The following is a 23,189-nucleotide window of genomic DNA, read 5'->3' as shown; positions in this document are numbered from 1 at the left end:
CAGGTGAAGGCTGCTTACCAGGGTAAAAGAGGCCCTATTTTGCTACCAGGCAAAGCTGCCAAAGGGCTGACCATCCATACCAGAGATGGGAGAAGAGCTTCCACAAATGCAAAGCAGAGGTAAAACAGAGCAAAGGAAGGGCAAGGAGGCTAACTGAACAAAAATTACAGATCTTTTAGATGAAAGCAATGGTGATCAGCATAAGCACCTAATTGTGCTGTTATGCTGCTAAACAGATATAACCACAATAATATTAAAGTAGTCTTACAGTCTAGTAAAGTATTCGGACTTCAGTAGCTATGAATCACATAGTTTAAAACTGAAATGACTCAAAGTGTGTAGTTATTTGTGTTTATCTATGACCTTTATGAGAAAGTCTGAATTCTTGTAAATGCTGTCATGTAAATTATGTTTCTGAAATAATCTAGATGATGCATGAAAGCTTAACATTGGAAACACAAACCTTTGTGTTGCTCTCTGATTTATTTGACTGGATTTTCACTGCAACAGACAGCATACTTAAACAGTCCACTCCGACACCATCTGAAGAAATCCTACTGAGGCCATCTTCTTCAGAGAAATAAATGGTAGGTTCTAACCAATGTGGACGTGTTGTGCTAGGCAGTCGTATTTCAGATGGAGGGACAACTCCATCCACCACACCTGCATAGAGATTGTAGGTAGGATTATTGGGTGCAGCAGAGACATTTGTGATTTGGGTAAAGCCACTGGAAATCTGTTTACCCTGACCTGGTGGTAAGATCATTTTACATCTCCAGCTAACTACCAGCAATTAACTTTGACATATTATTAGCAAAATAGAAATGATAGCTCAGTCATGAGTGATAGGAAAGCTTCTGTTGTTGCAGATCCTCTGTGCCTAGAAGTTAGTGATTGGGAAACTGGTGAAGATATTGAGAGACACAGGGCCAGATGTATGTCATCCCTCCAACTGTACAGAAGCCCTTACTCTGGAATGCCCTGACCCCATTGCCATACAGCTGAAGTTATATGAACAGTAAACCTTAAAAATGACAGGTCTCACTCTCTCCTCCTTGGCTACAATAGAGCTGTCATCCACAAAGACTGCATGGTCACTCTAAAATACTTTCCTGGATGACTACGGTTTAGCCAACCAGGAAAAGGACCTAAAACCTACATTAGGATTTCAAGGAGTGCACATAGAGGTATACCATTCTGAAACTGCATGGACATTAACAAAATGAGAAGGATGTTTGTTGAAAAAGAGACAGTTTCTGCAGATTTGCACGTTTTGCAGACCAGCAGTTTCAGTGGTCATTTTAAACTAGATAGATCCCCAAAGAAACCACAGTAATTCTTGTTTTTTGTATTAATACAGTACTTAGAAACCCTAGTCACGGACCAGGAACCCATTGTGCTACATGCTGTGAACAGAATAAAAAGCCTGTCCCTGCCCCAAACAGCTTGTATTTGACTGTTAAATTGATCTTCACTCAAATATACACCCCGTAAGATTTTTAGTTCCTACCTCGATGGTATAAACTGAGACTGGTAGAATGAAGACAGATGTAATGTTTGTCTTCAAAACCTTCATATTTAGTCACACAGAATAACGAACCACTGTTGAACTCAAACCAGAATTCACCATGCTTGCCTTCCAGAATATGCCCGCCATCCTGCAGCAGAAAAATTAGAAATACATTCCTGCTTCAGGAATTATTGTTGTAGCTTAAGACAGTGTAATATAATGTGGCACTTCCTACCACACAACTTTCCTCTCCTTGTATTTAAATTCCCTAAAAACAAATATGAAGTAATAAAACATGATTAAACATAGAATTATAGTCAGATTAGCCATATCATTAAGATAGTACTATGCTAACATCTAAAAGACATTCATATTTCTACTTGTGGAGTCATATTTGCTGTCTGTACAACAAAATTGCTAGTAAAACAATACAACAGATAGCTCCAAGAACTCCTGTCAGCATAACAAGATACATTATGCCTGTAAATAAACCTGAGACTTTGCACAATATTTTTTATCCCTGATACCTCACCTTTACATCTGTGAATATTGACATTAATCCATGATTAATATTTAGAAGAATGGAGAGAGAGCTCTGAGTGTTCTTGTTTTGCAATTCAAGCTTTTTTTTCCGGCGTGAACGATAGTTTGGATCAATTGCGGAATAATATTGTAGAGTTTCCTCCTCAGATCCACTCTCATCATCTAAAAGAAGACAACAAAATATCTAGATGCAACAAATACAAAAGTTATCACAGAAAATTACACATTTTTCACCTTTGATAAAATACAGTTTAATAGCAGTATTATTATTCATATCAAAACATTCATTTACATGTTTCTTCGTAGGATATATAAGCTCTTTATTTTATATCTTCAAGTTTTCCCTTTATAAATTTAATAGTCTTGGGCAAGTTTATTTCCCTTGTATCACTGTTGTTTGAGAGGATTATTAAAATATACTACCATAAGGAACTGTAGGTTTGAACTGGCTAAAGCTGTCTTTACTGAAGGTATTGATCAGTTGGCTGGCTACTGAGAGTCCACCACCATATGAAATATTCTCAAATGTTTCTACAGGAGATGGAGCTGTGGGTTCCCACAATAATAAGTCATTGCTGATCCTAGAAAGAAAAAAACGGTTATTATTGCATTATTAAACATCTGATTACATTCACACTTGAAATAAAGCTAATTAATGTGCAATACAGATTTCAAACAAGATAGTCTGAAAAGGGATGAGATGAATTCAAAAGCAAAAATAAAAGTAACATATTTGTGAGAAAAGATATGGTAATATTCAGTTCCTTAGATGTTTTACAGAAGTTTTATTATTATTAATTAAATGTCAGGCATTTGGTTGTGCAGTACAAACCCCTTACATATGCTAATTCAATGGATATGCCAAAGAAAATTACTCTGGTTGCCTCATGGATGATAAAGAAATTCACAAGATGCATATTCTAGATTTCTTGGCTTAAGTCAGTGTTTTGGGCAACGTAAGTAAAAGTTTTGCTGGAAGTAGAAGTGACTTCCCCAGATGTGTTTAATTAATGGCTGAGGTGTCTCACAAAGACAGCCAAGTCAGGCTCCTGAAGAACAGCTAAGGCTAAAAAACTGATAGGACCTCAAATTATTCAAGGCTAGGATTCCAGTGATTTAATACAAGTACACGCATGCTGATTAGAAATTCAAAACATTTTTGGCTTGTTATTTTCCTTTGTACTTGACTGTTGACTTCTGTATCAACTGCTATCTCCATTCTTTCAAGCCTTATTCAACTCTCCTTTACTATTCCTGTATGTTTTATGTTGCATTACTGGTGTTTAGACTGCACATATAGTGATTTCACATACACACACACACACACACACACATGCACGCACGGGATATGAATCTAATACAACAATTGTAAGCACTTAAAGCAAAGATTCAGGTGGTGCAAGCAAACACTTATTTTATTCTCAATAGAAAATACCTGTCAAATTGTTTTACTGCTCAAATAGGGACCAGAGAGAAGACTTAATTGCATTTCTGATAATGCAGAATGGCATTTATACAGCTCTTTAGATTGTTATAGAGCTGTACAAATATTACAGGACAAATCAATTGCTGCTGAAGTTGCTGACTTAGTTGTTCTTATGACCAATGAATACGCTGACCAGAATTTCAGGTCATACTTAGACAAACAAACTAAAGCTTATAATCACCTGTTGTATAGTTTCTCATAAAAACTTTTATTTGGCAGCGTTAAATGAACATTTGGTAACATGAGGTCCAGTACATAATGAGAATTGCTGATTGCTTTGTCTTGAAACTCTGTCATTTCAACTGCATCACCTGGCATCACCATCTGAAAATAAAGCCAAACACACACTCACAGTTGTTGTGGGTTTTCTGGAACAGAAACTGCACATTAGCCAGAAAGGCTATACTCTTTTCTATCTACGATGATTCTCTTAACAATGAGACTTTGTTTTACCTCTTCATTTTCAAACATGACCCTACGAGAGGAAAAAGGTGAGGGTTCTGGTCTTCGGAGATCACAGACATCCTTAAGAGAATGAGATCCTCCTTCCTCTTCTTGAAAATTTCCATCACCCTCTTCTTCTTCAGCTGCTATCCTTTCCAGAATGGAGTGTACAGCCAGTGGATTTATTTTCAGTACAATCCTGATATTCAAAAAAGCAAAAAATAATTACATATGCTGAGAAATACTATCATAGAAATCCACTGGAGATGTGTATGTGCCTTATTCATGAGTTAACCCATGAGAACGCATTAATACCTATATTATTTTGTGATAAAGGGGTGTGTGTGAGGATTTTATTCCTACGGTTAGACGGCATGCGTTTTCTGATGTCCTGTAGTTCCCTGCAGCTTCCCTAAGTTTCATGAGGCAGCATTAATGCATAGCGGTAATATGAGTTCACTGGTGACACCTTTGTTTCCTGGGAAACAGGACAAAGGAGATAGATAGGGCTTGGCCAGTTTGAATTGGAGCTGACATTTGGCAGGCAGTTAGCCTAGGATCAGGGAGAGACACAAAGTAGGGCCAAAACCCTTGCTTGAGGGCCTACCTTGGGGCTTCCTCTCCACAAAATGGATTGGACTGTTTCTGGTTGCTGTACTGACACTGCTGTACTACACTGTGTCCCTGTCGACTAATAAACCTTCTGTTCTATCTGCTGAGTGAGAGTCACTTCTGACTGCAGATGGGGTGCAGGGCCTGGGGCCCCCCCATACTTTGTGACATCAACTGGAGCTGTGCATGTGTCTCATTCATGAGTTAGCCTGTGAGAATGCATTAATACCTATATTATGTATAAAGTAATACATGAAATGTTCATATTAATTGTTATATTGCCTGCATGTACTATTACACCTAGAAAGTCATCACATTGTAAACTTGCATCCAAAAAAGTGAGAGAATCCATTAGATTGTCTGGCATAAATCCATAAAAACAGGACATTAAGAATTTGGACTGAAAATAGCTCTTTAATTTATGTAGCTACATAGGCTGAGCCTTTATATTACAGATGGTATGAACATCTAACCAGGTCAGTCCCAAATATTAAACATCCTTTTACATGACAGGCGATACAATGTCCAAGCTCAGTAAGAGATTCACTATTAGCTCATATTTTCTGGTTGTGCACCAGCACTTTAACTGTTTAAAATTAATTCTGCGGATTAGATTTTCACTTCAAGGCTATGTCTACACTACAGAGATCCTTCGAAAGAAGCTCTTCCAGAAGATATCTTCCAAAAAAACTCCTTTCAAAAGAGTGTGTCCACATGCAAAAAGTGGATCGAAAGATAGATCCGCTCTTTGGATAAAGACTGTCCACGCAGTCCCTGCTCTTTCAAAAGAATGGGCCAGGGATAGAAAAATCTGGGGCCATGACAACTCCTCTTTCGAAAGAAGGGTCCTGCAGAGCATCTACACATGCTTTCTTTCAAAAGAAGCTTTAGAAAGAAGGCATTTTTCATGAACAGCAGTGGAAGAACGCTTTCCAAAAGAGTGCCATATTCTTTCAATTTACTTTTGAAAGAATACTTTTTGTGTTTAGATGGTCTGCAAAATGTTTCAAAAGAGCCCTCCTTCTTTCAAAAGAAAATGCTAGTGTAGATGCAGCCCTAGTGTATAATAAATTCAGATGTAGGACAAAAAGTAAAATGAACATGAACTGTATACAGATGGAAGAACTGTTTAAACTTCTACTCAAATCAAATTAAAAGCAATCAGACTGCCAAGCATCATACATGTGGCAGTGCCATCATGCATTCTCGCAGCTCAGGATCATCACATGTACCGCTGAGCCAGGGAGACAACATGTATTTGTTGTGCAGTTACACAGTTGTGCCTTCCTGCCACATGACGCTCCTGTGATACCTGCTGAGAACCAACCCTCTCTTCCAAATCCCAGTCAAGAAGGGACAACAACACTGCACCAGCTGCAGATGGTGAGGGTCCCAACACTCATTACACGCTCCTTCACCTGCTAGCTTGCTAAATCAGGGTGTCTCCTCCTTCATCCATCACTTAGACTCCATATACCTCAGCAGCCCCAAGAACCACAATACCTATCTGTCTCTTAAGAGTTCTGGTGAGATGCGCCATGCATCCCAGTGTGAACCACACATCTGCAAGCACCTCTAGCACCCCATTACTTTTAGGCAATGCCACCAGCCACCATTCCACATATCTTTGGAATTTCTTACGCACTCAGATTTCTTGTCCCAGGCAATCCCTAGATTTCTCCTCTCATAATTTTTCATTCACCTACCTTTTGCTCACAAAAGTGTAACAGGTTAGTTATAAATTGGCTCAATCCCCATTAATAAAACTCTATGCTATTTCTGCTTGTTGAGATTTCTTCATCTCTATAGTCTACTCAATTTTAGAGCTCAATAATGACACACTCTTGGTGCCTGATGTTTAAGTAACTGTCTCGCGGACTGTTTGTTTAAATTACTTATTAGAGAAAGTGTTGCTTGAAAATTATGATGAAAAATTGAAAATATTTTACCGTGGCCAATCAAAGTTGTCAGATGATATCATATCTCCATCTACGCCACTCGACACTTCAAAGAATTTTATTGAAGATTCTGCTTTATCTTCTTCAAATAAGCCTTAAATAAGAGAAAAGTGTAGAAAGACAAAAAAAACAATGGCCAGAGTCTACATGCATGTATAACTGAGTAGCACCCTGCTGCTTGACTTTAACAATTTTGAAGCTAGTGCTTTTACAATCTTGGTATCTAGCAATAAGAGTAAAACAAGTCAAATTTTAAAATATCCCTTTTTTCCTAACAACAAAACAAAAATAAAAGGTCTACAGAGAGGAAACTGCAAACATCTTCTGAAGATTTTTCTAGATAGCAGGAGTCAGTGTGCAAAATATAATTTCTGAAAGTATAGGAATGTGAATTGCAATTATAATGTAGCTGTACTACATTATATTCCATCTATTAGCATTTCCCTTGAAGGGTACACCTAGAGTGCAACAAAAAAACAAGTGACACCTAGCCTCAGAATCCATATCAGGCTGCAGGGCTCAGGCTGAGGGATTAAAAATTGCACTATAGCTGTTCCAAAATGGTCTGGAGCCTGGGCTCTAACACAATCTCTCCTTGTGAGTTTTCAGGGTCCAGGCTTCAGCCCAAATGTCTACACTACAATTTTTAGCCCTGCATTGATCCCAATGAGCCAGAGTCAGCAGAATAGGGCTTTTTTTGCCCTCTGGATAGTCGAATCTGGTTGACTGTCAAGATTTCCAACATTGCCTTACAAACAAAAGGGTTACAACTACCACATTTTAGAAAGATGCTAGTAAGTCCAGCTCTGAGTGGTTGTATTGCAATTTGCATAATCAATATGGACACTGGAGCCCCAGGATGGAACTCAGGGCTTAACAATTCCTAACCTAGGGTTACAAATCAATTGGCTGCTCAAGCACTACGTTAAACTTAGTGGCTACGTCTACACTAGAGAGTTTTGCAGACAAAACTGGAGTTTTGATGACAAAACTCATTGTATAATCTACACATAAAATGTGTTTTGTTGACAAAAAAAGCCATGTAGATGCTCCGGAGGGCCCTTTTGTAGGCAGAGCGGATCAAAAGATCAATCCACTTTTATGTGTAGATGCAATCTGTCAACATAAGTTTTGTCAGAACATCTCTTCTAACAGTAACTTCTGTAGACAGATGCTTCTAGTGTAGATGTAGCCACTGTGCTAAGTTTTACTAACCCAAGATTCACATTGCAGTGTAAAATACAAATGATAGTGAACAAGTGTTCCAGACTAGCACAGAGCAGTCATTCAGGTCTCACATTTATTTTGCCACAACATTTTTGTACTCTATCTTCTCGTCTTACATAAGTACAATTCCTTCTTTTTAAAAAGTGGTATCACAGAAACCACAATCTATCAAGTAGTGAGCTGCTATTATTTCGGCCAAAGCTTGGTTTAGAATTTAAAATGCACATCCTCGAGTGTATTTTTTCCACTACTAAATCAACCTTTCGGAAGCTTTGTATGCAACTATATGGACTAATCTGTCAATGAAACCAACTCAAAATAATTTTGTTGTCCCCTATGAATTTAAGAATGTATGCACTTTTCTCTTCAAGTCCATAAGATTTTTAAGTGACCAAACTACACTACCTAGAAAAATTACTTTAATTTCAGTAAGCTTTTGCCTGTATTTATTGGTATGTTTCAGCTAGAACCAAATGCCTTAACTATATAATACAACTAAAAACATTAAACACAAAGCTTAATTATCTGGGATTCTGATTCAGTTTTGCACTATGTTCAGATACATGCTTAGACTTGGGTTCTATCATAAAAATACAGAAACTGAAGTAACACAAACAAAATGCTCCTGAGAATACAACTTTAATTTTGTACTTAAGAGTACAAAAGTTCTAGCTATTTAATATTGCAAGACCTCTCTGTCAACCAAATCACTGCCTGCAGTTGAAAAGTATAGTTAGAATTAATGTAACATTCGTAGTTCTTACCTGCTAACTCTTTAAAGGTAAGCTCTAATTTTATTTGTTCTGGAGTGGAACTGCCTATGAATTCAGTTTTAAATTCCATATCTGTAAAATCAAGATGAAGGATTTCCTTTTGAAGTGATTTTTTAAACCATGGTCCTCTTTCTTGATCTGATCGTAGGTCAGGTATAGGGAAGCGAACAGAAAGATCTAAAGATGGTGAAGTGACTTGTACAGAAACTCTACAGTTCGCAGGTGTACGTGAATCATCCAGAAAAACTTCATTAAATGCTTTATGCTAAAAAATATAAGGTGAAAAATAAACTAGAGAAGCAGCATTAACCAGAGAAGCAGCAAATTTTACAAATTTAAATAAAAACTTTATTGACTTGATTCTATGATTGTAAAAGATAAAGCTTCATTTTTAATGATTTCAGACAGAAATGTACATGAACTATAAGAGAATCTGGCCCACCCATATTTTTAGGGGGTTTTTTTGGTTGTTTTTTTTTTGGGGGGGGGGGGGGCTAAACTAGTTAGAACAGGCACTGTCAAGCTTCTATATTTATTCAGAACTGAAAAAAAAAACATTCAGGACAGAATTTAAACCAATGGTGCAGAATTGCCTCTAGGTTCCCATTATTGGAAGGTAAATGGGTATTTTGGAGACCCTCCAGTCAAAAAAATAAGAACACCTCTTACAATACTAGGCACTAGTCAGATCCTCTGAAAATCTTGGATTACAAGTTTTTAAAAGTAAATTTGACTAATATTTTAGTATTGTGCTGTTATTTATGATGTATATAAAAGAATGATGGCTCTTCGATCTGCTGCTGCCCCACTACTTTACATTGGACAGGGTAGTACATATTTTGGCCTGACAACCATTTTGAGCCAATTTTAAATGTTCCCTTTGCCCCAGTAGCCTGTCACCATGCACATGCACGCAAATTAATGTCTGTGGCCACTCACCAGACTAATGTGTTTGTTGTAAGATGTGTACATATGAGATGCCATCATCTCTACTGTGGTTAGTTTCTGTGGCTGAAGCAAAGAATTTAGTCTGTCCACAATACTGATATCCAGTTCACAAAATACTGGACTTAATTTGATTTGTAATTCTGCTTTCTGTGGAACAGAGCTCAGTCTTCCTTGACTACCCTGCAAAAACAAGTACATCAACATTCTCAATGAAAGACCATAATGCTTCCAATATACACCTTTCTAAGTAACTGCCAAGATTAATACATTTACTTTTAAAGATTACAGAAAAATATTATGCTACAGCATAATGCAATAGGGCAGTCAGGAGGTTTCCCTCCCCCCCCTCCCCCCGCCGCCCAAAACCTTACCTGAGGTCCTCTGTTATCTGAATGCTTATAATGCAGCTGAAGGCATGAGGGGGGATGTACATCACTTCCCTTTTCAGAATGAAATGTTAGCAGCTTGAAAATAAAATAATAAAATAATAATAATAGTAATAATAATAATCAGTAGATGCATAGCAAGAAAAGAACTACAGAACAGGAAAAGGCATGGTCTACCTAAAAGGAGCAGAAGATGATCCTGGCCCAATCTGCTGGCCAATCCTGTGTTCAACTATTTGTCTGACAGCCACTGATCAAGTAAAGGAACCACAATTTCTAATTCAAACTAGTCAGACTGCCCAGAAAGCCCTACGTCTCAGGTACAACATTTGAGGGGACAAAGATAAGAAATGATCAAATAGCATGGCTGCAGATGGAGGAGATGCAATATAGTACCTAAATGACAGCAACTATAGGTAGGATCTCTCTGGTACAGCAACATGTTACAGGACCAGAAAGCCCCAGCAGCTAGGAGCAGCAATGGCTGGGATGCCAACAGCAGAATAGCTGGCAGCCAGGAGCGGAGCTGGGCCAGTGACAGAGAGCTGTTGGTTAGGGGGTGCAGAGACTGAAGCACAAATGGTGCCTGGGCCTCAGACAGCTAGGGCTCTGGGCGGGAGTGGGGAGACAGCATAGCTTGGAAGTCAGCAGAAGGGGGCTGTAGTTGACCTCCCCTGGTCCAGCAAATTCCTTCATTCAGGACGACTCGGATCCTAAGGATGCTAGATAAGGTAGGTCCAACCTGCCACCTCATGAACCCAGTATTACAGACTCATATCAATATGAGCAAGGAAGAGGTAGGTCGAGAGCAAATCACCTAACAAAACCTGCCCACTACCAAGTTTGGGAGGGTGCCAAACAGAACTTTGAAATTTTTCAACCTAATTCTCAAAACAGTTCCTTTTGCTTCACACACACACAATATTAATAAAAACTAAGTGACTGGGGCAGGCAAAATACAGCTCATTGACCAGATCCAGCCCACCAAACCTTTGGATCCAGCCTGCCACAGCCCAGCAGGACTCTCAAGAATGCTCCCTGCCTGACACAGTTCCACACGCTGCTTAAAGGGGCCAACAGCTGAGACCAGTGTGCGCGTTCTCGGACACCATCCTTTGCAGCCTTCCACTGACCGGAAACTAGCTAATGGGAGCTGCCAGAGAAGTGTTTATGGGTACATGCAGCACATGGACACTTGCCCTCCCCCCCGTCCAAGGTATGCACCATGTAGACACACACATTAGCCCCGGCAGCCAAGCACTTTAAGCAGCATGTGGGGCTGCCTGCCTGAGGGTCCTGCTAGGCTGCCAGCCAGAGCTGACAATGGTAAGTGTCTTCCAGCCAGGGCCTGCACCTGGCACTACCTCCAAAACCACAGTCCCTTCTCCCAATCCCCGCCTTCACCCAAACCTCTGCACATCTTCCTGCACTTCTTCCCCAGGTCACAACCTCCTCCTGCATCCAGACTCCCTTCCTGAGCTGTCCTGCAACCTTTGCCCCAGGTCATAACTCTCTCCTATACCCAAACCCCACTCCCAGACCCTAAAGCCCAACTGTTTGCCCCCCCCTGCCCCCCCATCACAACCCCCTCCTGTACTCAGACCCTATATCCATACCTGCTCCCCAATCCCTTGCCCCAGGTCAGAACCCCCTCCTGAGCTACATTCCCTCCCAGAACCCATACCTCCTTCTCAACCCCAGTCCCCAACCGAGAGCTCCCTCCTGTATCCAAATTATGTCCTAGACCCTGCACCCCCTCCATTAGTATTGTAGAAAAGCATGGCACCTAACTGCTTACTAAATTCCTGGCATGGCCCTCCATCAAAAATTATTTGTGTTCGACCACTTCGTGGCAGGGAAAGAGGACACTGTAGCTCATTATCTGAATTTTCAATTAAAATGTAAGTCATATTTTAATGCTACCCAATCACTACAAAAATACAATAAATTAATAATCTTAACATTTCCAATTCTAAGAGTAGTGTAGGATTTCTTTTCAGTAAACCTCTCCAGTCAACATTTCAACTGCCCCGGTGCAATAACGTTACTTACCTCTGTATAGTGAGGTTGAATGGAGCAAGAATCGGTAGAGAAAAGGCATTCCAATAGTTCCATATGCCCAATGGACAAATCTGTGCTCAAGCATCGAGAAGCGGACTTCTGCCTTTGTTCATAAGAGACTTTGATGCCAGTACCTATGAATCTGTTACGAGAAATAAAGGTATAAATACATATAAAACAGACAGCTGTAATCACTTTGAAAATTCAGAAACACTGGGTGCATATATGTGTGCGCACATATATATTAGGGTGTTGAGCGATTAAGAATGAATCAATTACTATTAATCATGCTATTAAACAACAACATAATACTATTTATTTAAATACTTGTGGATGTTTTCTGAATTTTCAAATGTATTGATTTTAATTACAACAGATTACACAGAGTGTACAGTGTTCAGGTTTATTAAAATATGTGCACTGTAATAAAAGAAATAATTTTTAATTCACCTATTGTAGTGCAATCTCTTTATCATGAAAGTTGAATTTACAAATGTAGAATTATATTTAAAAAACTGCACTCAATAATAAAGCCATGTGAAACTTTAGAGTTTAAAAGTCAACTCAGTCCTACTTCTTATTCAGACACTTGCTCATACAAACAAGTTTGTTTGCATTTGTGGGAGATAATGCTGCCTGCTTTTTTTATTTGTGATTTCATATGAAAGTGAGAACAGGCATTTGCACAGCACTGTTGTAGCAGATATGAAAGATACTTACAGGCATCATGTGCTTAATATTCATACATCCCTTCACATTTTAACCACCATTTCAAAGGACATGTGGCCATGCTGATGACTGGTTCTGCTTGATAACGATCCAAAACAGCACAGAATGGTGCATGATCATGTTCATCAACTAAGCCAGATGCCACCATTTCCTATTTCCTTTCTGCATCAGAGTGTGGTTCTTATAAGACTTCTGAAAGTTAGCTCCAGACCTCTTCCCTCTCAGATTTTGGAAGATTCTCAAACCTTGTGTTCAGTACTATAGCTATCCTTACAAATCTTACACTAGTACCTTCTTTGCATTTTGTCAAATCTGTAGTGAAAGTGTATTTAAATCTAAGACTTATAACATGAAATATACGGCAGAATATGAGTAAAACATAGCAGGAGGCGTACAATTCTCCCTCTAGGAGTTAAATCACAAATTTAATTAATATATTGTTTTAACAAGCATTGTTAAAATGGAAGCATGTCCTCTGGCATGGTGACTAAGCATCAAAGGAGAATATTTGGCACATAAATACCTTGCAATGCAGACCACAAACAGTGCCATGTGAATATTTGTTATCATATTTAGGTGACAAATAAGACATGAGCAGCATTGTCTCTTGTAAATATAAATAAACTTGTTATATATCAATTCACTGAACAAGTAGGACTCAGTGAACTGGTAGGTTCTAAAGCTTTATATTTTGTCTTTGAGTGTAGTTACATATACAAAAAAAGTACATTTGTAAGCTGCACTTTCGTGATAGATTGCATGACAGTACTAGAAAAGATGAAATGAAAAATACTATTTCATTGGTTTATCATTTTTAAAATTTGTAATCAAGTAAGGCCTACATACTTTGTGTTCTGTGTGGTAAACGAAATCAATATATTTGAAAATATAGGAAAACATTCAAAAATACTTAATAAATGTCAACTGGTATTCTATTTAACAGTGCGATTAAAACTATTTTTGAGTTAACTACAAGAGTTACCTGTGATTAACTGACAACCCTAATATGTGTGTGTGTGTGTGCACATACACGACCATGCATATGCACGCTATAAAGAAATAAATTTCACAGTGATAATCACACTGAGGCTCTGGAGCTGAAAATGGCTCTTTCATAGATCTCCTGAGGCTCTTTGCAGCACATGATAGCAAATCTGTTTGATACTACTATTAACCAGTCAGTTATTAGCCAATCAGGATGCTTAACCAAGTGTAGAATACTTAGTCAAGATAGTCATTTTGCTATGAGACTAATATACATAAAATAGTAAATTAAACCATGAACTCACACTACTCTGGTTCTTTTGGGTAATGTTGATTGTTAATTTGTCTCCTGAACCACTAAGGTCTGAGTATCACTGCATTGGTACTTATAATAGGCTCTGGCATTAGGAATCTAAAATAATGGAATTCACCCATTCTATTATTCTGTCTTCAACAGTGACCAATGTGTAATGCTTCAGAGAAACACACACAATGGCCGTATCTACACTAGCCAAAAACTTTGAAACGGACATGCAAATGGTCATTTCGAAGTTTACTAATGAAGCGCTGATATACATATTCAGCGCCTCATTAGCATGCGGGCTGCCGCGGCACTTCAAAATTGATGCGGCTTGCCACCACACTGCTCGTCCAGATGGGACTTCTTTTCGAAAGGGCCCCGGCTACTTCGAAGTCCCCTTATTCCTATCTGCTCATAGGAGTAAGGGGACTTCAAAGTAGGCAGGGTCCTTTCAAAAAGGAGCCCCGTCTGGACGAGCCACGTGGCGGCGAGCTGTATCAATTTCGAAGTGCCGCAGCCGCCCACATGCTAATGAGGCGCTGAATATGTATTTCAGTACTTTATTAGTAAACTTCGAAATGGTCATTTGCATGGCAATTTTGAAGTTTTTGGCTAGTGTAGACATAGCCAATCTCTACCATAAACATATTGTAATTTAGCAATATTATGACACAGAAAAATTCATTTCTGACTCCCAGGTGAGTTTGTTCACTTTTTATTGTGCCCCAAAAGACATCCCATTTCAATTTCATGCTAGAAGGATAAACAAAATCAAAACCACAAATTGCTTATGTAATAAGGTTGCTGTGTAAACTATACGTATTTCTTAAAGATGCCATATAAAACAGAGAAACATTCTAATGTAGGTTCAGGATATAGTGCGTCTGAATGCAAAACTGGCATCTGTCGATCGATCTCAACGTCAAGAGATTTAGAATGAGTTGGGCACACACAGTTCTCTTTTGTCCTGAGATTTTGGAACACAAACTATTTAAAAATATTTTAAACATCTAATTTTAAAAAAATAAAGAAACTTCTAGTACTTCAAGTACAGTATGTATGCATCCAAATATTTATTACCATAAACTGAAGCTGTCAAAACTTATCTGAAAAATATTTGGTTATTTGTTGTATTAGTTAATAGGCAAAGTTGTACCTAAGGTGGTCATGGGAACAAGCCTCTGCAAATACTTCTCGGAAGGATAGAAAGTCTTCTGTTGAAAACTTAACTGGATCAATCTTTTCTATTTGGGTAAAGAAGTCTAATGCCATTGGTGTCAGTGGGTTAAGGTTCAGCGATGTTTCAGGTGGTGGTAGAGGGTCAATGTGAAGTACAGATACCGAGAAAGTGCCCAGTGCCATTCTAAAAAGAAGTTCAGGCCTAGATTCATCCAATGAAACAGATCTGGATGGAAGGGCTGAAATACAAAATTAAAGTTCTGACTAAAAGTTAGTTTTTCAACAGCAGCTTGCACCTCTCTTACATTTACCAACATAGCTTTAAGTAGTACATAAATGTGAAACAATGGATACTATGCAAATCACAATAAGCCTAATTTTACACATTGTAATATATTAAATTAAATCTTAGTTTAACTATACAAGATTTACACTCTGTGTAAAACTACTTTTGTTGAAGTTACCTTCCCTCATCTCATTTCTGAATTTGGCCAAATCCCCCCCATGTAAGTGAAGAATATCAATGTAAACCTCTGACTCACTTATGAAAAAGGAACTAAGCAGGAATCTGTACAATAGAAAAAAGTAAAGAAGTGCATCGCTGAACAAAACCTTTATAAATTGAACTATCTAGAGAAAAGGACTGCTTCTTCAATGAACGTGTAATTAGGAAAAACTGACATTTTGTTGGTCTTGATTTTGATGCACTTTTGCTTAGTTTCAGAACAAAGAAACATGTCCAACAGTATAAAATGACTAGAAAGTAAAAAAACACTTTTACTTACAAGTCCTTTTTAAAGGAGTTTGGTGAACAATACTGGGTGAAAATGATGAACCTCTTGGGGGTGGTACTGGTTCTTGTTTATTTGGATCATGAAAATCACCCCAAGTTGGCTGAAGCTAAAACACAAATATATCTTATCTCACATCTGCATAACACAAATTTCTCAAGGATTAATCCAATGCAAGCAGTAACATGAAATCAAAAATGGCATGCAAGACCCTTGTGTATATATGCTATTAAAAGTAGTTTTCCAACTTGCCATTTCATGGTGTATTAATAAATTATTTATTTATTGTTTATTGGGTGTCAAGCCACATCCTTTAGCTCTGTAATTATCTTTCCCTTGAATTTCCGAAAGGGAAATAAAATTACCATCACATATGACATTTTTTCTGGCATTCAAGGGAAAATAGAAGTGCTCTCTACGGGTATGTCTACACAACAAAGTTATTTTGAAATAATAGCAGTTATTTCAAAATAACTATTCAAGCATCTACACGATGGCTGTGGTGACACTAGCCCTCTCCTAAAGGAAGGGGCCTGGTAATGAGGCACTTCAGCATATGCTAATGAGGTGCTTCCTGAATATGCAGCACTTCATTAGCATAACGGCAGCCAAGCACACTTCAAAAGTGCTGCTTTAGAAACACACGCCACCCATGTAGCTGGGGCCCTTCTGACATTACCCTGATTTCGAAAGTTCCTTCTTCCCATTTGGTTTTGAGAAGAAGGGGCTTTTGAAATCTTATTTATGGCAGTGACTCATTAGCATCTGCCTAAGTGTCTCATTACCATGCCCCCTCCAAAAGGAGGGGGTTAGTGTGGCCACAGCCAACATGGTTGGCTTATTTTGAAATTGATATACCTCGTTCTACAAGGAATAGCACCTATTTCTAAACAGCTAATTTTAGATAGGTGCCATTAAGACAGGGAATAGAGCCTATTTTGAAATATACTGTACTGCATTCAATGGCTCTATTTCAAAATAGGCTCCTTGTAAGTAGAAGCTGTATTTTGAAATAGCTAAGTGTTATTTAGAAATGCATTGTGTGTAGCTGTGTTATTTCGAAATATGCTATTTTGGAATAGATCTCCTGGTAGAGTTTATTTTGAAATAAGGCTGCTGTGTAGACATAGCCTATGGCTGTGTCTACAATATAAAAATAATTTCGAAGTTGCTTACTTCAAAGTACAACTTCGAAGTAAGCAACTTTGAAGTTGAGTGTCTGCACACAACCTAGCTTGAAGTTAAACTTTGAAGTCAGGCACTACTCCATTTCTAGGAGTGGAGTAAGGACTTCGAAGTTGGGCTAACTTCGAAGTAAGGAAAAATGTGTGTGGACTGTCTGCTGGGTACTTTGACGCAGTGCCTAACTTCAACGTTAGCTCAAAGTTAGTTCCTAGTGTAGACGCACCCATTCTGCAAAATACTTAAAAGCATGTGCATAAGAACTGACTAGCCATAACTTAAATCACAGTAAATACCATAATTACCCAGGGGGAAAATGATTTTTAGCAAAGAGTGCAAGACCACAGCAACATAAAACTTCATGTTCTGCAGTAATACTTCGCTGACTTATAGGCTATGATCTCAATTTAAGCAATACCACAATGTTGCACGCATTTATTCGATTCTGGTCTTGTATATTGAACAGAGAGATGTAGCAAAAGAGTCTGTCACAAATACTGCAAATAAACTTATACTACCTTGGAAACATACACAGATTATTTCTGGGTCTGCTAGACAAACAAGTGCATGAGTAACGGAAATCCCAAGATTCAAAAGGTACAGCTTGCTTCTCAAAATTGTCATTGAAAAATCTACCCAACTCCTTAATAAAGGAAAACGAGAAAGTGATTTTATGCATTACGGAACATAAAAATTTGCTAGGTAATACTGCCACTGGAATGGAAATCTGCATACATGTGTCATCATTATCATCTAATAATTTTTCAATATGCAATGAGGAATCAGTATGAAAATAAAAGAAAACTTTCAGCCTATAAAGATGTTAACTGTAAACAATACTATACCACTGTAACACTCAATGGAGATCCTGCTGGGGTAGTAGTGTATGTGCTAGTTAAAGACAGGTCTAGATCCATAGTTGGTGGGTCCCCCAGAGGTGGAAGAGAGGAGAGACTGTGTGACATGTCCATGTCAGCCATTGAGAAGAAAACTTCTTCTTCTAAAGGAGAAATCACGCATAATCAATTGTGTTTTTTTCTAATGACAAATGTTAGCTTCAGTTATCTTACACTAGTAAATTAATAATAGCTGCAGAAACAGAATATGCTGGATAGGATATTAAACAGATGAAGGTTTATATACAACATTTCCTAATTCACTTATACTAGAGCCCCATAATTACCAAAGGGAAAAAAGATTTTTTCCAAAGAGTGCAAGACCATGGCAACATGAAACATCATGTTTCAGCAATGTGATAAGTACACACATTGGAGAATGGATAGCTCAGTGGTTTGAGCATTGGCCTTGTAAACCCATGATTGTGAGCTCAATCCTTGAGGAGGCCATTTAGGGGTCTGGGGCAAATAGATCTTTTAAAAAAAAGAAAATCTATCAGGGATGGTGCTTGGACCCGCCTCAGGCAGTAGACTGGACTTGATGACCTCTTGAGGCCCCTTCTAGCTCTATGAGATATGTATATCTCCATTTATTTTCATGGGCAGATTAAAACTGCTACAGGCTGCAGTGATTAAATCATTCTTCCCAAGATGAATCAGATGAGAATTGGCACCTAAAAAAACCCCAGATGCAAATTATCCATGAGCTCAGTATTAAATAGTTCAGGTTGAACTTCTCTCATCCAGAACTCTCTTGTCCAGCAACATCTGTAATCCAGCATGATTTTCGCTAGATGGATGACCACTTATCATGGGTCTGTCCAAAGTTTCCAGTTCTCCCATAAATTTTGTTTACAGCCACCAGCCCTGGCTCTCAGTGGTCTGTGCTGTTATTTATCTGTAATTTACCCCTCAATATCTTCTAAGAGCCCAGTGAGCAGTGAAAGTGTTGGTAACGCTGCTAGACAATATCGACTTCCCCTGGTCTGGCAAATATTCTTGTCTGCCACCAATGAGGTCCCAAGGGTGCTGGATTAGAGAGGTTCAAACTATAATGCAGTTCATATTTAATATAAATAATCCTAAAAATTATAAAACAAATACTAGGCTATTCAAGTACTGGCACCTTTGAGATTCTAGGTTTCTTCCTCATAAAACTCCTGTCTTAAATCCAAATACATTCCTATGGTACAAGCATGTTTAAACTAGGATTTTGTAATAGTTAAGCAAAAGAGAGTTTTAGAGTATTCTATATTTCATTTAGTTCCTTCAAACATTAGTTATGAAAGGAATCTTACAGCCCTAGTGTCTGTTTGGTTGTGTATTATTGTCCAGACTATTAAATGCCCCAAATGACCTATGACTTCAGCCTGCGCAAGGAACATGAATAGGCATTATATCCTGATTTAAACATATAATTAATGACAGACAGTAAGTCTGGAAGTTACTATTATTTTGCCCTTCTGAAACATTATGAGCGTTTCAACTGCACATTCAAAATTATTATGCATTATGGTAATTACACACTGGAATCATGTTTCATACTCACCACGGCTAGAAGGTGTTCTGGCATTCTCTGTCTCATAAAAGCTCTGCTCAGATGATGCTCCTGCTGACAAAGATTCTTTTCTTAAGCAACGGTTCAGTTCCATCTGAATCCGATACTCATCTTCCTGTTGCATTGGTCGGTTCTTTCTATCTTTATTTAACAATTCTATCCTGCCCGGGTTCTCTGTATTCAAATAGAGGAAGTGGAAACATAATTTGTTTTTCATGGTGGATTTGGGGGGAAATACTTCATCTATCAGAAAACTGGCTAACATTTTATGAAGTTCTCTCCCTTTTGATTTTTTTCTAAACACAAACCTGCATGAAAACTAACCCTTTTGGAGTTAAGTTCTCTCCCATTGGCATAGTGTGTCTTCAATAAAACCCTACTGCAACACAGGTGTATCAGAAAATACAATTTTACAAATTATATCAAACAAAACTGTTTCACGGTTATATTACCCTTTTCTCCCTACACTACTCCACCTCCCCCCCACATTTAATCATATTCACCACCTGTTATCTCAGCACAAACTAAGATTTCAAGCTCTTTATATAGGTTATTGTAAATATGTACAGCATATAGCACAACAAAGCCTGAAGACTTGACTGGAACATAGAATCTTTACGCAAATAAATAATGAATAATAATAATAATAATCTGGCATAACAATTAGTATGTACCTAATGAGCGGACTTCTTTATAGTGCCAGTTTTCTTTACTGTTCTCTATCTAATTCCAAACATATTTAATATTAATTTAATATTTACTTGCCTGGTCCAGCAATGGCTGCTAACATGTCCAATAGAAGATGTACCTGCCTTGGTGACAGGAATAGGTGTATAGAGTCTATTTGGCCATCTACATCCAACTTCAAAAAAAAATTATACACACTTAGAACAAAAACACATCTCTTAAGCTTCCCCAATCAACTATCAGTCACTAGATAGCATACAGCATCACTCTACAGCAGTGGTTCTCAATCTTTCCATATTACTGTACCCCTTTCAGAAGTCTGATTTGTTTGGAGTACCCCCAGGGTTCACCTCACTTAAAAACTGCTTGCTTTCAAAAAGTAAAAAATATCAGAGCACAATATTATTGAAATATTAATTATGTTCTAATTTTCAGTGTTTTTTGTGCCTGTACTGACTATGGGCACCTGGGCTGCCTCAGCCGTGGGACTCACTGAGTGGAGGGTGGGGAGGAGCTGGCTGAGTACTAGTATCTCTTTTTTCATTTTAAATATTCTTTTTACATATTTTTAAACTCATTTTTACCATACAGTTGTAAATCACCTGAATATAAAGATTGCACTTACATTTCAGTGTACAGTACATACAGCAGTATAAGTAAGTCATTACCTGCAAGAAAATTTAGTTTGCACTGAATTCACTAGTGCTTTTGATGTAGACTGTTGTAAAACTTGGCAAATATCTAAATAAACTGATGTGTCCCTCAGAAATTCTCTGGGGTCTGAGTACTCCTTGTGGAGAACCACTGCTCTATATGACACGTAAACTAAAGCCCTTATTCTCCATTCACTCTCTCTTCTGCCACTGCCACCTTCAAGATGTTTTTAATGGCACATCGACACTTACCAGAAAAGAACAATAAAAAGAAAGAAAAGCCGTTTGAAAAAGATGTTTAAAATTGAAGTTTCTTTCCAGAAACTGAGGGATATTCACGAGACAGGTGTTGTCTGTGAAACACTGGCACCCTCTTACAGCATGGGGTATGCCAAGACACTGTTCAAAGGCAACAGCTATTTTACATTAGAACAGGGATTTTATCTAATACAGAAGTGTAAAGCCTGAATCTGAGTCTTTATGTTTGTTTGCTGTCACTTGTATATGTTTACTCTTACTATACTATCTTTGAATCTGTGATTTTCTATTCAACAACTTTTTGTACATTTTATCCCAAGTAGATCTCTGTGTCATAAACTGTGGGGAGGGTGCACACCAAATATGGTGGGAAAGTGAGAGTTCATACCTTCAGAGGAGAAGAACCAGTGGGAAAAGTCTGCAGTTTTGGTAGTTATGAACACACACATCCTATGGGTTTAGGGAGTGTAGGACGGAAATTTCTGAGGCAGGTTATGGTATTCCGCTAAAGACTCCCTATTTGAATCCTAAAGTCTGGAGTAGGCCTATAATCCTATAGTTCATAAACCCAGTTAGCATGAGTGGAGAGATACCTCACTGGGCCCCCTTCTTCATTTCACTCACAAGACCTAAGGAAGATCGTCCCAGCTCGGACAGGACTTTGGAGTCTGAAGGGAGGGACAGTCGCCTCAGTAACCACATTCCACAGAGAGGCCCTGCATATAACAACCTAGTTATGGTATTTCCTCCTCTGCCATCCCAGACTGGTACTCAAAACAAATGTATTGTTGCTTTATGCTGTAACTGTCTGTTTTGCTTTACTCTTCTAGATAAGCACCCCTGAACGTGCCCATGTAAAGGCGCCATCATTGTTCTTGTAGACACATCATCCATCCAATTAGACACATAGATGTTATTGCATGTCTGCTTTGTTTAAGTAACTTGTTAAGAAAAACCACTTGTACTAGAGATAAAACGTTCCATAAGCAAAGGGTGGGGATACTCTGTAACCTTTTTAGATTATTGGCCTATTGTGCCCATTTCTTCTTGCTGCTAAGATGTATCTAGGCTTGGGTAACACCCATGCCGTAGTTTCCCCCCATCCACTAATAATCTATGTAATCAATTATAATCTATTGCCTGGCAGAGCTCCACTGAGTCCTGATGGGTGTGGGGCACTCCACCAGCACTGTGTGTAATAAACCCTCCTGCTTGCTCCATACATGGTGTCCAGACTTTGTCTCCAAGAGGGAGACTTAAAAGGCTGTTGCAGTCAGGAACCTTATGCTTGTGGGAAGGCTGCTCGTATCAGGGCTCTAAACCAAAGCAGCACCGCATAAATCAGCTAAGATAACAAGGCAGGCAATGACCAAACCTCTTTTTGGTCTAAGTGATCCCCAAAACATTACAACTGGCTCATATCTTTTCCTTTCCTCAGGAAAACTGAAAAGGAGATTCAAATTGTTAAATTATCCTAGCACTTTAAATTAAATATATCCAGATTTTAAACCTCTTAGAAAGCAGGTTTAATTTCAAAACCTTATTTCATTCTGTATTGAAATGAAGAAGCTAGACCAAACATGAGGAGGAAATCTTGGACTAGACTATGTTTTAAAGAAGAAAACAATTGCATCTTCTGTATACCAGTTTTCTATTTATCTATTTTTATACACACAGACACAGACACACAAACACACACCGAGTGTGTCTATTTAATGCATGTAAGTACAATATAGAGCCCTATATTCAGATCTTGAACAAATGATGTTTTCCCCCCGACACCTTTAAATAAATGCGATGATTGAGAGTAAGAAACACTCTGACCTCTTAAAAGTGTTGCAATAAAGTACTTAGCTACCAGTAAATCTAGAACTAATAACCACAAAGCTATTAATACCTTGTGTGAAATATGGAAACACACCAAATAAGAAAAATAGCTATTTTCTAAAAAAAAAAACAAAAAAAACCACAACCATCAGTTGCAGACTATGTAACAAAGTTCCCCACTGCTATGGAGACCATT

The 23,189-nt window shown here is 38.3% G+C and overlaps 1 protein-coding gene across 3 annotated transcripts in view; it reads right to left on the bottom strand.

Moving 5' to 3' along the window:
- Nucleotides 1-23,189, bottom strand: part of ATG2B (autophagy related 2B) — a 92,730-nt gene that overhangs the window by 50,253 nt on the left and 19,288 nt on the right. For all 3 annotated transcript variants that reach the window (XM_074996558.1, XM_074996559.1, XM_074996560.1), the window contains 16 exons: nt 20,334-20,430; nt 19,560-19,742; nt 17,960-18,114; nt 15,927-16,041; nt 15,119-15,380; nt 11,940-12,090; nt 9,873-9,965; nt 9,493-9,681; nt 8,545-8,818; nt 6,545-6,647; nt 3,993-4,182; nt 3,721-3,863; nt 2,477-2,634; nt 2,043-2,215; nt 1,511-1,658; nt 464-663 (listed from right to left, as the gene is read on the bottom strand). In XM_074996558.1, the coding sequence (XP_074852659.1) occupies nt 464-663; nt 1,511-1,658; nt 2,043-2,215; nt 2,477-2,634; nt 3,721-3,863; nt 3,993-4,182; nt 6,545-6,647; nt 8,545-8,818; nt 9,493-9,681; nt 9,873-9,965; nt 11,940-12,090; nt 15,119-15,380; nt 15,927-16,041; nt 17,960-18,114; nt 19,560-19,742; nt 20,334-20,430 (2,634 nt within the window). The remainder of the gene's footprint in view (nt 1-463; nt 664-1,510; nt 1,659-2,042; nt 2,216-2,476; nt 2,635-3,720; nt 3,864-3,992; nt 4,183-6,544; nt 6,648-8,544; nt 8,819-9,492; nt 9,682-9,872; nt 9,966-11,939; nt 12,091-15,118; nt 15,381-15,926; nt 16,042-17,959; nt 18,115-19,559; nt 19,743-20,333; nt 20,431-23,189) is intronic.

This window comes from Carettochelys insculpta, chromosome 6 (genome assembly GCF_033958435.1).
Source record: "Carettochelys insculpta isolate YL-2023 chromosome 6, ASM3395843v1, whole genome shotgun sequence".
Taxonomy (NCBI): domain Eukaryota; kingdom Metazoa; phylum Chordata; order Testudines; family Carettochelyidae; genus Carettochelys; species Carettochelys insculpta.
Note: the sequence above shows the minus strand (reverse complement) of the source record. Positions and strands in the feature narration are given on the sequence as shown.